At 47.0% G+C, this 12,759-nt stretch overlaps 1 protein-coding gene across 1 annotated transcript in view; it reads right to left on the reverse strand.

The window, feature by feature from the left end:
- The window catches only part of DNAI3 (dynein axonemal intermediate chain 3), a 1,062,540-nt gene that overhangs the window by 137,605 nt on the left and 912,176 nt on the right, over window positions 1-12,759 (reverse strand). The window contains exon 20 of the mRNA XM_078645562.1: window positions 4,451-4,655. Within this exon, the coding sequence (XP_078501688.1) occupies window positions 4,451-4,655 (205 nt within the window). The remainder of the gene's footprint in view (window positions 1-4,450; window positions 4,656-12,759) is intronic.

Consider the following 12,759-nt stretch of genomic DNA (forward strand, 5'->3'; position numbering starts at 1 on the left):
CCATGATGCACTGGGCCAGGGACAGACTAATTTGCATGTAGCCAGGTTCTGAACTGGGATGGTGCAGTGAGCTAAAAAACGGTGATGGATCAAGCCCTGATATTTTGACTGGGTATGAGTGTTCTGTTTAATTCAGATGCTCTGTCCATCACCACCCCCTTTTCTGAATCGTTTTGGACACTATAGGAGTGGCAGGGTATGCTCAGATGTGAGTCCCTTGCTCACTGCACCATTAGGATTCAAGCAAGCCAGGCCGAAGACGGCTGCAATGCCAGAAACCAGTCCCCGGAAGCTTGTTTTCTTTCCAGTAAAGAATTGGCTTGGTAGTTTGGTCTGCCCTGTTCCCATGATGCACTGGGCCAGGGACAGACTAATTTGCATGTAGCCAGGTTCTGAACTGGGATGGTGCAGTGAGCTAAAAAACGGTGATGGATCAAGCCCTGATATTTTGACTGGGTATGAGTGTTCTGTTTAATTCAGATGCTCTGTCCATCTCCACCCCCTTTTCTGAATCGTTTTGGCCACTATAGGAGTGGCAGGGTATGCTCAGATGTGAGTCCCTTGCTCACTGCACCATTAGGATTCAAGCAAGCCGGGCCGAAGACGGCTGCAATGCCAGAAACCGGTCCCCGGAAGCTTGTTTCCTTTCCAGTAAAGAATTGGCTTGGTAGTTTGGTCTGCCCTGTTCCCATGATGCACTGGGCCAGGGACAGACTAATTTGCATGTAGCCAGGTTCTGAACTGGGATGGTGCAGTGAGCTAAAAAACAGTGATGGATCAAGCCCTGATCTTTTGACTGGGTAGAGGTGTTCTGTTTAATTCAGATGCGCTGTCCATCACCACCCCCTTTTCTGAATCGTTTTGGCCACTATGGGAGTGGCAGGATATGCTCAGATGTGAGTCCCTTGCTCACTGCTCCATTAGGATTCAAGCAAGCCGGGCCGAAGACGGCTGCAATGCCAGAAACCGGTCCCCGGAAGCTTGTTTCCTTTCCAGTAAAGAATTGGCTTGGTAGTTTGGTCTGCCCTGTTCCCATGATGCACTGGGCCAGGGACAGACTCATTTGCATGTAGCCAGGTTCTGAACTGGGATGGTGCAGTGAGCTAAAAAAACGGTGATGGATCAAGCCCTGATCTTTTGACTGGGTATGAGTGTTCTGTTTAATTCAGATGCTCTGTCCATCACCACCCCCTTTTCTGAATCGTTTTGGCCACTATAGGAGTGGCAGGGTATGCTCAGATGTGAGTCCCTTGCTCACTGCACCATTAGGATTCAAGCAAGCCGGGCCGAAGACGGCTGCAATGCCAGAAACCGGTCCCCGGAAGCTTGTTTCCTTTCCAGTAAAGAATTGGCTTGGTAGTTTGGTCTGCCCTGTTCCCATGATGCACTGGGCCAGGGACAGACTAATTTGCCTGTAGCCAGGTTCTGAACTGGGATGGTGCAGTGAGCTAAAAAACGGTGATGGATCAAGCCCTGATCTTTTGACTGGGTATGAGTGTTCTGTTTAATTCAGATGCTCTGTCCATCACCACCCCCTTTTCTGAATCGTTTTGGCCACTATAGGAGTGGCAGGGTATGCTCAGATGTGAGTCCCTTGCTCACTGCACCATCAGGATTCAAGCAAGCCGGGCCGAAGACGGCTGCAATGCCAGAAACCGGTCCCCGGAAGCTTGTTTCCTTTCCAGTAAAGAATTGGCTTGGTAGTTTGCTCTGCCCTGTTCCCATGATGCACTGGGCCAGGGACAGACTAATTTGCATGTAGCCAGGTTCTGAACTGGGATGGTGCAGTGAGCGTAAAAACGGTGATGGATTAAGCCCTGATCTTTTGACTGGTATGAGTGTTCTGTTTAATTCAGATGCTCTGTCCATCACCACCCCTTTTCTGAATCGTTTTGGCCACTATAGGAGTGGCAGGGTATGCTCAGACATGAGTCCCTTGCTCACTGCACCATTAGGATTCAAGCAAGCCGGGTCGAAGACGGCTGCAATGCCAGAAACCAGTCCCCGGAAGCTTGTTTCCTTTCCAGTAAAGAATTGGCTTGGTAGTTTGGTCTGCCCTGTTCCCATGATGCACTGGGCCAGGGACAGACTAATTTGCATATAGCCAGGTTCTGAACTGGGATGGTGCAGTGAGCTAAAAAACGGTGATGGATCAAGCCCTGATCTTTTGACTGGGTATGAGTGTTCTGTTTAATTCAGATGCTCTGTCCATCACCACCCCCTTTTCTGAATCGTTTTAGCCACTATAGGAGTGGCAGGGTATGCTCAGATGTGAGTCCCTTGCTCACTGCACCATTAGGATTCAAGCAAGCCGGGCCGAAGACGGCTGCAATGCCAGAAACCGGTCCCCGGAAGCTTGTTTCCTTTCCAGTAAAGAATTGGCTTGGTAGTTTGGTCTGCCCTGTTCCCATGATGCACTGGGCCAGGGGCAGACTAATTTGCATGTAGCCAGGTTCTGAACTGGGATGGTGCACTGAGCTAAAAAACGGTGATGGATCAAGCCCTGATCTTTTGACTGGGTATGAGTGTTCTGTTTAATTCAGATGCTCTGTCCATCACCACCCCCTTTTTTGAATCCTAGCAAGCCAAGCAAGTGTTCTTGAACAGGTAAAGAAAGTAACTTTTTTATTTTCGGTGCACATGACAGGAAAATGTGATTCTTATTGTTCAAATAAAATACACTATTGGCTTTAAGTTACTGTGATCTGAAGACAACAACTCAAACACAAAAGGATGAGTAAAGCATAAAACAACAATAAAGAACTGAATGAAAAACATTGGCCAACTTTTGGCCTACCAGACCTGGCATTGAAGTACACTTCTTTTTAAAAAGAATATGACTCAGCACCCACTCAATATCAACATTTCTAATAATGTCCAGGTCAATGAAAGATTTGAAGTTGAATCATAATTGAATCACATAATGCACACACTCCCACAACCTTTTTCTTAAAAAATGGATTTCTTTATTCAAAATTCTTTCATTGTAAAACTTGTTATCTTATTTTGCCATTGCCAATGCATTGCGCACAAATGGACTTCTTCGGGGCTATGTTTGTGTGTCCTGTATGGGATGTTGTGGTCCAGGTGAATCATTTCCAATTGTAAAAGAAAGAAAATGCTTCAGAATTTGGAATACTATTAGTTCTTTCTTCCAAGTTTGCGGAATGTACGGAAGTAGTTCCTGTATAAGTGTGCCCTATTGATGGTCCTCCAAATGATGTTTCCTCTGTAGTTGGGGTGTCACAATGGGAAGGATTTATATGGTCAGGATGCTCCTGTGAGGTCCAGAAACTTCATATCCTTTTTCATTATAGATGAAGAGTTTTCAATCCCTTGTAGACAGGGACCATGGATGGTATATTGAGTAAGGTCGCTCATGCGTTGCCTACAGTACCATAGTTTTTTCGACCCAGCTTCATGTGACGGTATGCAACATGTGTGAATAAACCCGGGGATCTCAGCAAATTGTTTCCAATGTAATCAAGGGGGGGCAGGGACATGGACCCATATAATATGGAGTTGTCCAGGTATTAGAGTATTTTGGAATGAGATAGAATTACATTGTCTCCGCATTCTAGAATTACCCCAATCTACAGACACTCAAACTGCAATTATGGTTTATTCGTCAGACATATAAATGGATCTTTTGCAAAGAAAAAGGATATACATTCTTGTATTGACTGCAAGATCAATTATTTTGCAAAATTGGAGATTGGAATTAATTCCAACATTTAGGCAATGGCGATTACAATTGAGTAAAGTTAAGGAAATGGAAAGAAGGTATGCTTTAAGATCAGTCTCATATGAGAAGTTTTGCAGGCTATGGGAGGTCTTGGAATGAAAGAATTTAGTATAACGCAAAAGATGGAAAGAGTGAAGATATGCAATGTAATATTTAGGGATTAATATTTAATTTATTAGTATTTACGAAAATTACAGTAATGTATTTATCTGAAATGTATTTAAGATTATATGGCCTTCTCGCAGAGATGAATGTAGTATGTAAAATGTATCTCTTTTTTATTAAAAAAGAAAAAGAAAAGAAAACCTATGCAATGACTTAAAAGGGCTGACAAAACGTCATTATCTGTACGTTTTCTGTTTCATTATATCATTTTATATAATTATTTAGGTCAACGGAGAAACTAAATTTCTCTGTGGCCAGACCGTAAAAGAATAAAATATTGAATACTGATCAAAGCAATGTTGCAGGGTTCTGCCTGGTATTAGGCTACTGTTGTAATGTTTATAATTCCTTAAATGACCCATTGCTGGTGTCTGTGCGTAGTCATAAACATTACATCACTTTTGTAACTTCACATTGTAATTGTAATGTCACCTTTATAATGTGTTTTTTAGGATGAATGAAAAGTGGACAGAAAGAAGAAAAGACAAATGGATGGATGAGGGTGTGTGATGGGAGAGAGAGACTTCTACATGTACTTACAAGAGACAATCCAAGGTCTGATGCAGGTTATTACTGTTGTAGAAATGTTTTGACTTTGGGATGGTTCATGCGTTTTCTCCAATATGTCCCATATATCGACATCGCCATCCTCTTTGCCAATGAAGAAAACTCCTGCTCTTGATAAAGACCAGTGTCCACATGTGCATCTTTTTGGAGAGGAACACGATCGAAGAATGGGTCCAGTCTAAAATAAACACAAACATCAAGGTAGACAGAGTTGATCTTAAAGGCTACTGCACTGCAAAAGACAGTAAAGAGACAAGTTCCTTACCAGTGACAAAAAAAATCTCTAATGTTGAAATATTTCATGATTTGCATACTTAACTACCTATGTACATCATACTTACTTTTAGAAACCATTACTGATGATTTACTAAAGACAGACGAAGTCACGATATTTAAATATAACGTTTAGTGCTTTAGGAGACCCAAGGTTAAAGATTCTTTCAAGTAAATTGATTTTATGATTATTTAAGAAATTTCATAAATGTATCTCGGGCAACAAATGTAACCCTTTGATGATACATGCTGCAACACAAAATAGTCAGTTATATAGATATTTCATACTATTACATTATAGAACAGTTACGATGTATGGAGTTATTTTAAACAGATGACCCTGGAGATACATGAATATATGGAACATTGAAGACTGCCCTGTATCAGTTCACACAACCCCACATAGACCCCATACTCAAATTACCTGAAAGCTGCATGATGCACATTATTTTTTTTTAAAAGGACACCATAACTTCTTAAAGATATCCATTGACACATTTTTAATTGGGGCAAATCAGTGTCAAAAATAGGCATTATTTCATACCTCACAACAACTTTAACAAACCCAATTAGACAAGTTACTTACCTTAGGTAACACCTTATCTGGTAGAGACATGATCTAGCCGCAGATTCCTTACCTTTGAATTTACCAGATGTAAGAATGGATCCAGAAGATTTTCCTGTGAGCAATACCCCTGTGCACCAGTAGGTGGTGTTGGTCGGCTCTGTGTGACGTCGTCGGTGTAGTCCGCTCTGTAAGTGATGTCTACGTCACCTTTGTAGGTGCCATCTCTGCGTGCTGACGTAATTTACTTGTCACGATTTTCCACACCAGAAACGCGGAGCCACGAACAGTCCTCACATTGGTGGGTTAGAGAAGCTAAGTAACTTATCTATCTGATAGAGAAATCTAGCCACAGATTCATTACCTTTGAATAGATACCCAAGCAATGCCATCCCTGGGGGAGGGGCTGCAGACAAATTTAAAACAGGAAGTCCTGCAGGACTGAGATGCCAAAATGGCTGTTCCTGTGGACATGACTATCCAGGCAGTAATGTTTGGTGAATGTGTGCAAGGATGTCCATGTTGCTGCCTGACAGATGTCCAAGACAGAGTCTCCATGTTTCAAAGCAGAGCAGAGGAGAGGTAGCAACCTTAGTTCTGGTGGAATAAACCCTAATGCCGTCAGGAGGTTGCTTTTTGGCCAGAGCATAGCACATTTTAAAGCAGAGGCTGACCCTCTGGGAGATGGTCCTCTTCTGCAATGCACAAACTTTCTTTGCTTCAATGTACACAACGAAGAGTTGGCCGTCCACCCGAAACTCTTTCGTGCAGTCATGGTAAAACAACAATGGTCTTTTTGGGTCCAGGTGGTGGGGTCGCTCCTCTTTTTTGGAGGGATGCATAGGAGCATAGAAAATGGGCAAGATGACAGAATGCCCCACAGGAAATGGAGTCACCACTTTCGAAAGGAAAGAGGCCATACATAGTATGAAGCACTAATTTTTCAGGGCTATATTGTAAGAAAGGGGGGCAGGGCTCGAAAAAACTAAAGATTCTTACTAGACCTGCAGGTCTAGTAACTTCCAAAATATACTCGACCTAACTGTAATGCACCTGTCCTCTGTGAGCAAATGTGACAAATTAACAACATTTAAAGGCATTTTTCTTGCTCATTCACTTTGTGAGCAATAAAGATGCCTTTAAATCTTGCTGTCATGTCACACTTGCTCTGCTTTCAGAGACAGAGGTCAAAAGTCAGTCTGTCTACCTATTCACCAGAAAAGGTGAGTAGGACCTAAAAAATAGCTTGCCCTAATATAGGGGTCGATTATGATTGCGGTGATTCCGCATCCTCCGGGCCGGTGGAAGCCACCGCCGGCCTGGAGGATGCGGAATCACCGCTGCGGACCTTCAAAACACACACCGCCAGATTATGATGGCGGTGGGATCAGCGGCGGACGGCAGGTCCGTCCGCCGCTGATCCGCGGGTGTTGGATGCAATTTGGTGGCAGTGTCTGCAAGACACCGCCAGCCAAATTACGATGGGTTTGGAAACATGCTTTTCTACGGCAGATTTACAGCCGTGAAAAAGCATCTGGACAATAGCTTCTGGGGGGCCCTTGCGGGCCCCCAGGGTGTCAGGGGGTGGGGAGTGCACATGGGGGTACCTATGGTACCCCCCTGCATTTGCATGCACAAAGCGGCAGGCACCGTGCGGTGCCTGCCGCTTTGTGCATGCAAATGCAAATCATGCATTTTTAACCTTGCGGCGGGTGCTGCTTCAAGCTGCACCCGTTGCAAGGTTAACTATACGGGATGTGACCGCCAGGGTGGCGGTCACATCCTAATTGCACCGGAGGGACCGCCACTGCCCCTACAGATGGTCCCTCCACCTCGGGGGTGGCGGACGGACCCAGGTCCGTCCGCCATCTTAATAGGCGCCTAAATCTGGCTTGCAAATGCGAGCGGATTCTTCGAGCCCTGGGGGGCTTGGACAATCAAGCTTGCAGCTCGCTCACACTCCTGGCAGATGTAATTGCCACTAAGAAGGCTGTTTTGATGGTGAGCAGCTGGAGAAGGCTTTTATGCAGAGGCTTGAAAGGAGCGCACATTAGGAAAGTGAGAACCAATTTAAGGTGCCACTAAGGCATACTGAAATGAGCAGGAGGGAACATATTTTTTTTTTTTAGGCATTTGTAAAGCGCGTGGCTACCCGTAGGCCTCCCAGCGCTGAAGGAGTGCGAAGGATGAAATGGAGAGAGTCTATGTGAATAGACAGGTCTTCAATTGTTTGTAGAATTTTAGATGATCATGCTCACTCCGTAGGTGGATTGGGAGGGCGTTCCATAATTTGGATGCATTGATTGAAAAAAGCCTACCTCCGCTCATGGTCTTTTTTATTCTGGGAATGGTTGCAAGGTGGAGCTCGTTGGAGCGAAGTGACCTGTTAGCTCTGTAAGGGGTAATCATGTCTCTGATGATTAGGGGCCCTTGTTTATTCAGAGATTTATGTGCAATGCAGAGGGCTTTGAAGTTAATTCTCTGCTGGACTGGTAGCCAATTCAGAGATCGTAAGGCAGGCTTTGCTGAGCAGCGAGCGGGGGTATTGGTAAGCAGTCTTGTGGCCCAATTCTGTATAATTTGTAGCTTGGAAATGACTTCTTTGGGGGCACCTAAATATAGGGCATTGCCATAATCCAGTCTGGATAGGATGAGGGCCTGGGTGACTAGTCTTTTTGCGAGAGGGGGGAGGAGGGGAATGACTTTCCGAATGATTCAGATCAGGCCATAACATGTGGCGGCTGTCTTCCTAGCCTGAGTTTTGAAGGTGAGGTTCTGGTCTAGCCATATTCCTAGGCTTTTTATTTCCGTTTTGGGGGTAGGTGGTACTCCCATTGAGAGTGGCCAGAGCGTGTTTAGATCGATGCTCAAACGGTCGCCTAATATCATGAGTTCGGTCTTCTCTCCGTTAAGTCTCAACTGGGAGAGATTCATCCATTTCACGACTTCCTCCAGGCAGGATTGGAGGTCCTTGATTTGTTGGCCAGGGTGGCTCAGGGCTACTACCAATTGCGCGTCACCAGCATAGGTCACCACGTGGATTCCGAATGGGGACACTATCTCTGCCAGTGGGGCCATATAAACATTAAAAAGGGTGGGACTGAGAGAGGAGCCCTGGGGTACTCCACACCCTAGTGGCAAATTTTGTGACGTGTGATTGTCTTGGAAGGAAGGACTGCAGCCATTTTAGGGCTGTCCCGGACACTCCTGCCCTCTTGAGGCGGTGAACCACGAGAGGGTGGCTGACCGTGTCGAAGGCCGCGCTTAGGTCTAGGAGGATGACTGCGGCTGTACCTCCTGCGTCCAGGATTTTCCTAGTTTCCTCCACCACTGACAAAATAGCGGTCTCTGTCCCCTGGCCGGGGCGGAAGCCGGTTTGAGAGGGCTGGAGGACGCCATTTTTTTTGAGGAAAAAAGAAAGGGTGCGATTAATGTGTTTTTCTGTTATTTTGCTGATGCAAGGTAGTAGAGAGATGGGTCTAAAGTTGGCCAGGTCTGTGAGGTCCAGATTCGTTTTTTTCAGGAGGGCGCGGACCATTGCTTTTTTCCACACAGTGGGAACCGTACTAGAGTTAAGGGAGGTATTGATAAGCTCAGTGGCCAAAGGGCAATGGTAGATCCAGCCAGTGCCATTATGTTGGGGGGAGCAGGGTCTAGGTGCGAGTCACTTTTTAGAGAGGATAGTAGGGTAAGGAAGGAGTCGTGGGTTACAGGGGGAAATGACCTAAGTTCTGGTTTGTCGGGTTGCCTGTCCTCGCTCGTATGTCCCTGGGGGTTCATCTGGACTTTTTGAGGAAGGTGAGTAAGGATGATCTGAATTTTTGAGTGAAAAGAGTTTGCCAATTCAGTGCATCGGAGGTTAGAGGAGTCCAAGGGTGCTGGGGGGCCAGGGTTCTTCATTAGTTTGGTGCCAATATGAAAAATTTTGCGGGGGGAGTTGCTAGCTGCTAGAATATTTCCCTCATAGAAGGAGGATTGTGCAGTTTTAATTTCTGATTTGTAGTGGCGAAGGGTCGATTTATATTCTAGTTTTTTTGTGGGTGAAAAGTCTTTTCTCCATCTTCTCTCAGCTTTTTTACTAAGCTGCCTTAGGGTACGCAGGTTGGGTATGGAGAGCGTAGGGAGCCCGTTTTCCTTTGGGCTGATACTTTAGGGAGCACCATGTTGAGAGAACCCTCAATCCAGTTGTGAAAGTTTTCATTGTTTATCTCAGGGTCGGTGGTGGGGCTGGATTGTGATCTGTTCAGTTTGTGTATCCATTTCTCTACAGGTAATTTGGACCAGGGTCGAAGTAAAGAGCGCGGCGGGGGGGGGGGGAGGCAGGGTGTGGTATGAGGATGTGTCCAGAGTAGAGGGATTAGGAAATGGCCAGTCCATGGTAGAGGGGAAGGTGTGAGCCCAACCAAGTTTCCGAGGTTGGAAAAGATAGGGTCGAGCAGGTGACCTTTCCCATGGGTGGGGAGTAGGACCTTTTGGACAAGTTGGAAGGATGCCCAGTCGTTTCATGAATCTATTTACATTTGGAGATTTAAAAAGTTAAGGTTGATCTGGCAGCCTCAGCAAGGCAGACAAAGTCAAAAGGTACCCTTTCAAGGTGCCCAGAGCCCTTCTGGGCAAGGGACAAAATAAAAAGCAAAATATCAGAAAGGGTAGCATAAAGAGGGTAAAAAACTTCTCTGTACAATACATTACAAATTTGTAGGTTTATACCGTCTCAGTGGATGGGCGTTTCGCTGCCAGAATAACAGACTTCAGGCAAAAGGTCGAAAGCTATCAACTACTGCTCAATCTTCATGCAAGAATGTGCAGAGTTGTTAACTTTGGCTGGAGGACCCTCCCCCCTACTGCCGCAACGGAACATGCTCAGGATACCAGACTCTTCATTTCCAATCCAAAGCTACAAGGACAGATCTTCTGAGAACTCTGGGCAGGACTGGTATGGGCGGAAAGGCGTACAAGAGGCCTGAGCTCCACTTGAGACAAAAAGAGTCTCTGAGCGAGAGCCGCCTTGGAAACCCCAGCACACAAAACTGCTGACATTGCAAGTTCTCTGCGGAATCGAACGGATCTCAGCAAGGCTCGCCCCACTATTGAAAGAGGCCTTGTGCCACCTCCAGATGGAGATGCCACTTGTGATCTGCTAGTCATCAACTGCTGAGTTCGTCCCCCATGATGTTCAGAGAAGAAACCTGCCAAGTGTAGAACCACCAGGGACATTCCCTGCTGTTCGAGCCTTGTCCAGATATGCAAAACCTGTTGACAAAGAGCCCATGACCCCACTCCGGTCTGTTTGTTGCAGTACCACATGGAGGTGGTGTTGTGTGACTGGGTGGGCCCCCTGGGTGAGACGGCCGGCCCCATGAAGGGGGCTCAGACTATGGACTGGTGGTCCGACCCCTCTATTTCACGTACCTCCGTTCCCTCCCTGCAGCAGCCTGGTAGTGACGTTGACGATGACTGGCGGACTGGAGTACTGGTGGCCGACCACGGACGGAAAATAACCCTGCCACTTTAAGGAATCGGATGCCGTGGTGAAAGCCACGCCCCTATGGAGAGACGCGCCAGCGTCAAAAGAAGCCCGAAACCAGGAAGCGACGGACGGCGTTTCCCTGGAGGCGAGGAGAGAAGGCAGAGAACGAGTGAGCGGTTTCAGCGAGGAGACGGAGACCAACCCGAGGACCGGAGAGGAGACGGAGAAGCCAGGAGGCCAATGCAACTATGAGCTGCCCCGCCACGTTCCCACGGGAGGAGCGTGGCTCCAACAGGTACGGGGCCGTGTAGCGGGTTGGATGGGACACAGAGTCCCTCCTACTGAATAGTTGTAAATCTGTACAGACCCGTGTAAAGCTCTCATCCCTAGAAACCCTTAAAACTCACGAGCACTACCTCACGATACCTGCTTGGAGCATACACTCGTCACTGGTTTCCCTCACTCCAGGCCCTACAACGTGTAGTCCCCATACCCGGCCCTAATACTTCCTTTTGTCTCTTTCTCTGCATACGGTGATACCTGGCCCTAAGGACGATCTGACCCGGCACCCGAGGCAAGCTGGATCCTCCTCGCACCACGGCCTTTGATCCCGCAGCATTCGCCAGAGAACCCATCACCAGCAGGAGGAGAAAAACATACACAAATAAAACCTTCTTTGAAACTCTTTTTAAGTTCTCTGGCTCTACTTCTGTTGAGCGGTCGCCCCGGGTTCTTTCTAGCGTAGAAGAGGCCAGCTGATCCCCAAGTCCCCACTCACCCCGGGACAGCTAGTGTCAGAAGTAGGATCACAAGACCAGACCATCTGCAAAAGCGAGATGGACGCCCTAATCCAACACATGATAAAGGGACAAGAGAAGCTCGAGTGGGCTGTAGAACGACAGTTGTCTTTGGCGCAGGCCGACTGAGAGTTGTTTAAATCCACCATCACTGCTCATATCGAGAGCCTGAAAAATGTGTCGCCTCCACCCATAACCCCTCTTGGAGAAGTAAGAGTACACACTCCGAACCCATCTGGCATAGTGCTGCAAAAATACCTCCACGGGGAAGACCCAGACGCCTTCCTGATGAACTTTGAGAGAGCCGCCAGGGCCTTAGGATGGCCCGAAGACAAATGGCCCTTCTTCCTTGCCTCATTGCTCACGGGAGAGGCGAAATCCGCCTATCAGGCCACAAATCCCTTATGGAACACGCCCTACGCTGTAATCAAAGGAGTGATCCTGGACCACTTAGGTCTAGACCAAGAAGCATACCGAATGAGGTTCAGGGAGGAGAGAGGCATCCCCGGAGAGAATCCCAAGACCCTCTTCTTCCGCCTCAAAATGGCTGCAGATAAATGGTTGAAGCCTGAAACCAGTACCGAGGAGGAAATACTAAACATGGTCTATTTGGAGCAATTCATGGACGCTCTTCCCTATGCCTCCCAGAGATGGCTGCGTCAACATTCCGGTTTAGGAATCGAACAAGCCATCGAAATGGCGGCGAACTATGCTAGAGCTCAGCCCAAGAACACCTGTTGGGAAAACGAGAAATCTACCAAACATCCTATACCTCCAAAGACAGATAGAAAAATCAAACCTAGCATGGAACCGGTACGAATCAAACCTCCCGAATGATCTCTCCAATGTTGAGAGGGCCCCAATGCTTAGAGTGCGGGTAATAGGGCCACATTGCACGGATGTGTCCTAGAAAACGACCCCCCGAGGAGCCGATAGAAGTTGGATATCTTCCCAGGAATGTCCTATACTCTGCAGAAATGGGGGCTTCTTTCTATGTAAGTATGTGGATGAATGGCCATAAGGTGAGGGCCCTAATAGACTCTGGGTGTCGACAGTCCGTGGTTCAGGAGCGCTTTGTCCTACCCAGCCAGTACGCCCCAAGGGCGATAGTACACATAAGATACATCCATGGGGACATTAAGCCCTACCCCCTGGCCTCTATCACCCTAATACCCAA

The sequence above is a fragment of the Lissotriton helveticus genome, chromosome 1_1, assembly GCF_964261635.1.
Source record: "Lissotriton helveticus chromosome 1_1, aLisHel1.1, whole genome shotgun sequence".
NCBI lineage: Eukaryota > Metazoa > Chordata > Amphibia > Caudata > Salamandridae > Lissotriton > Lissotriton helveticus.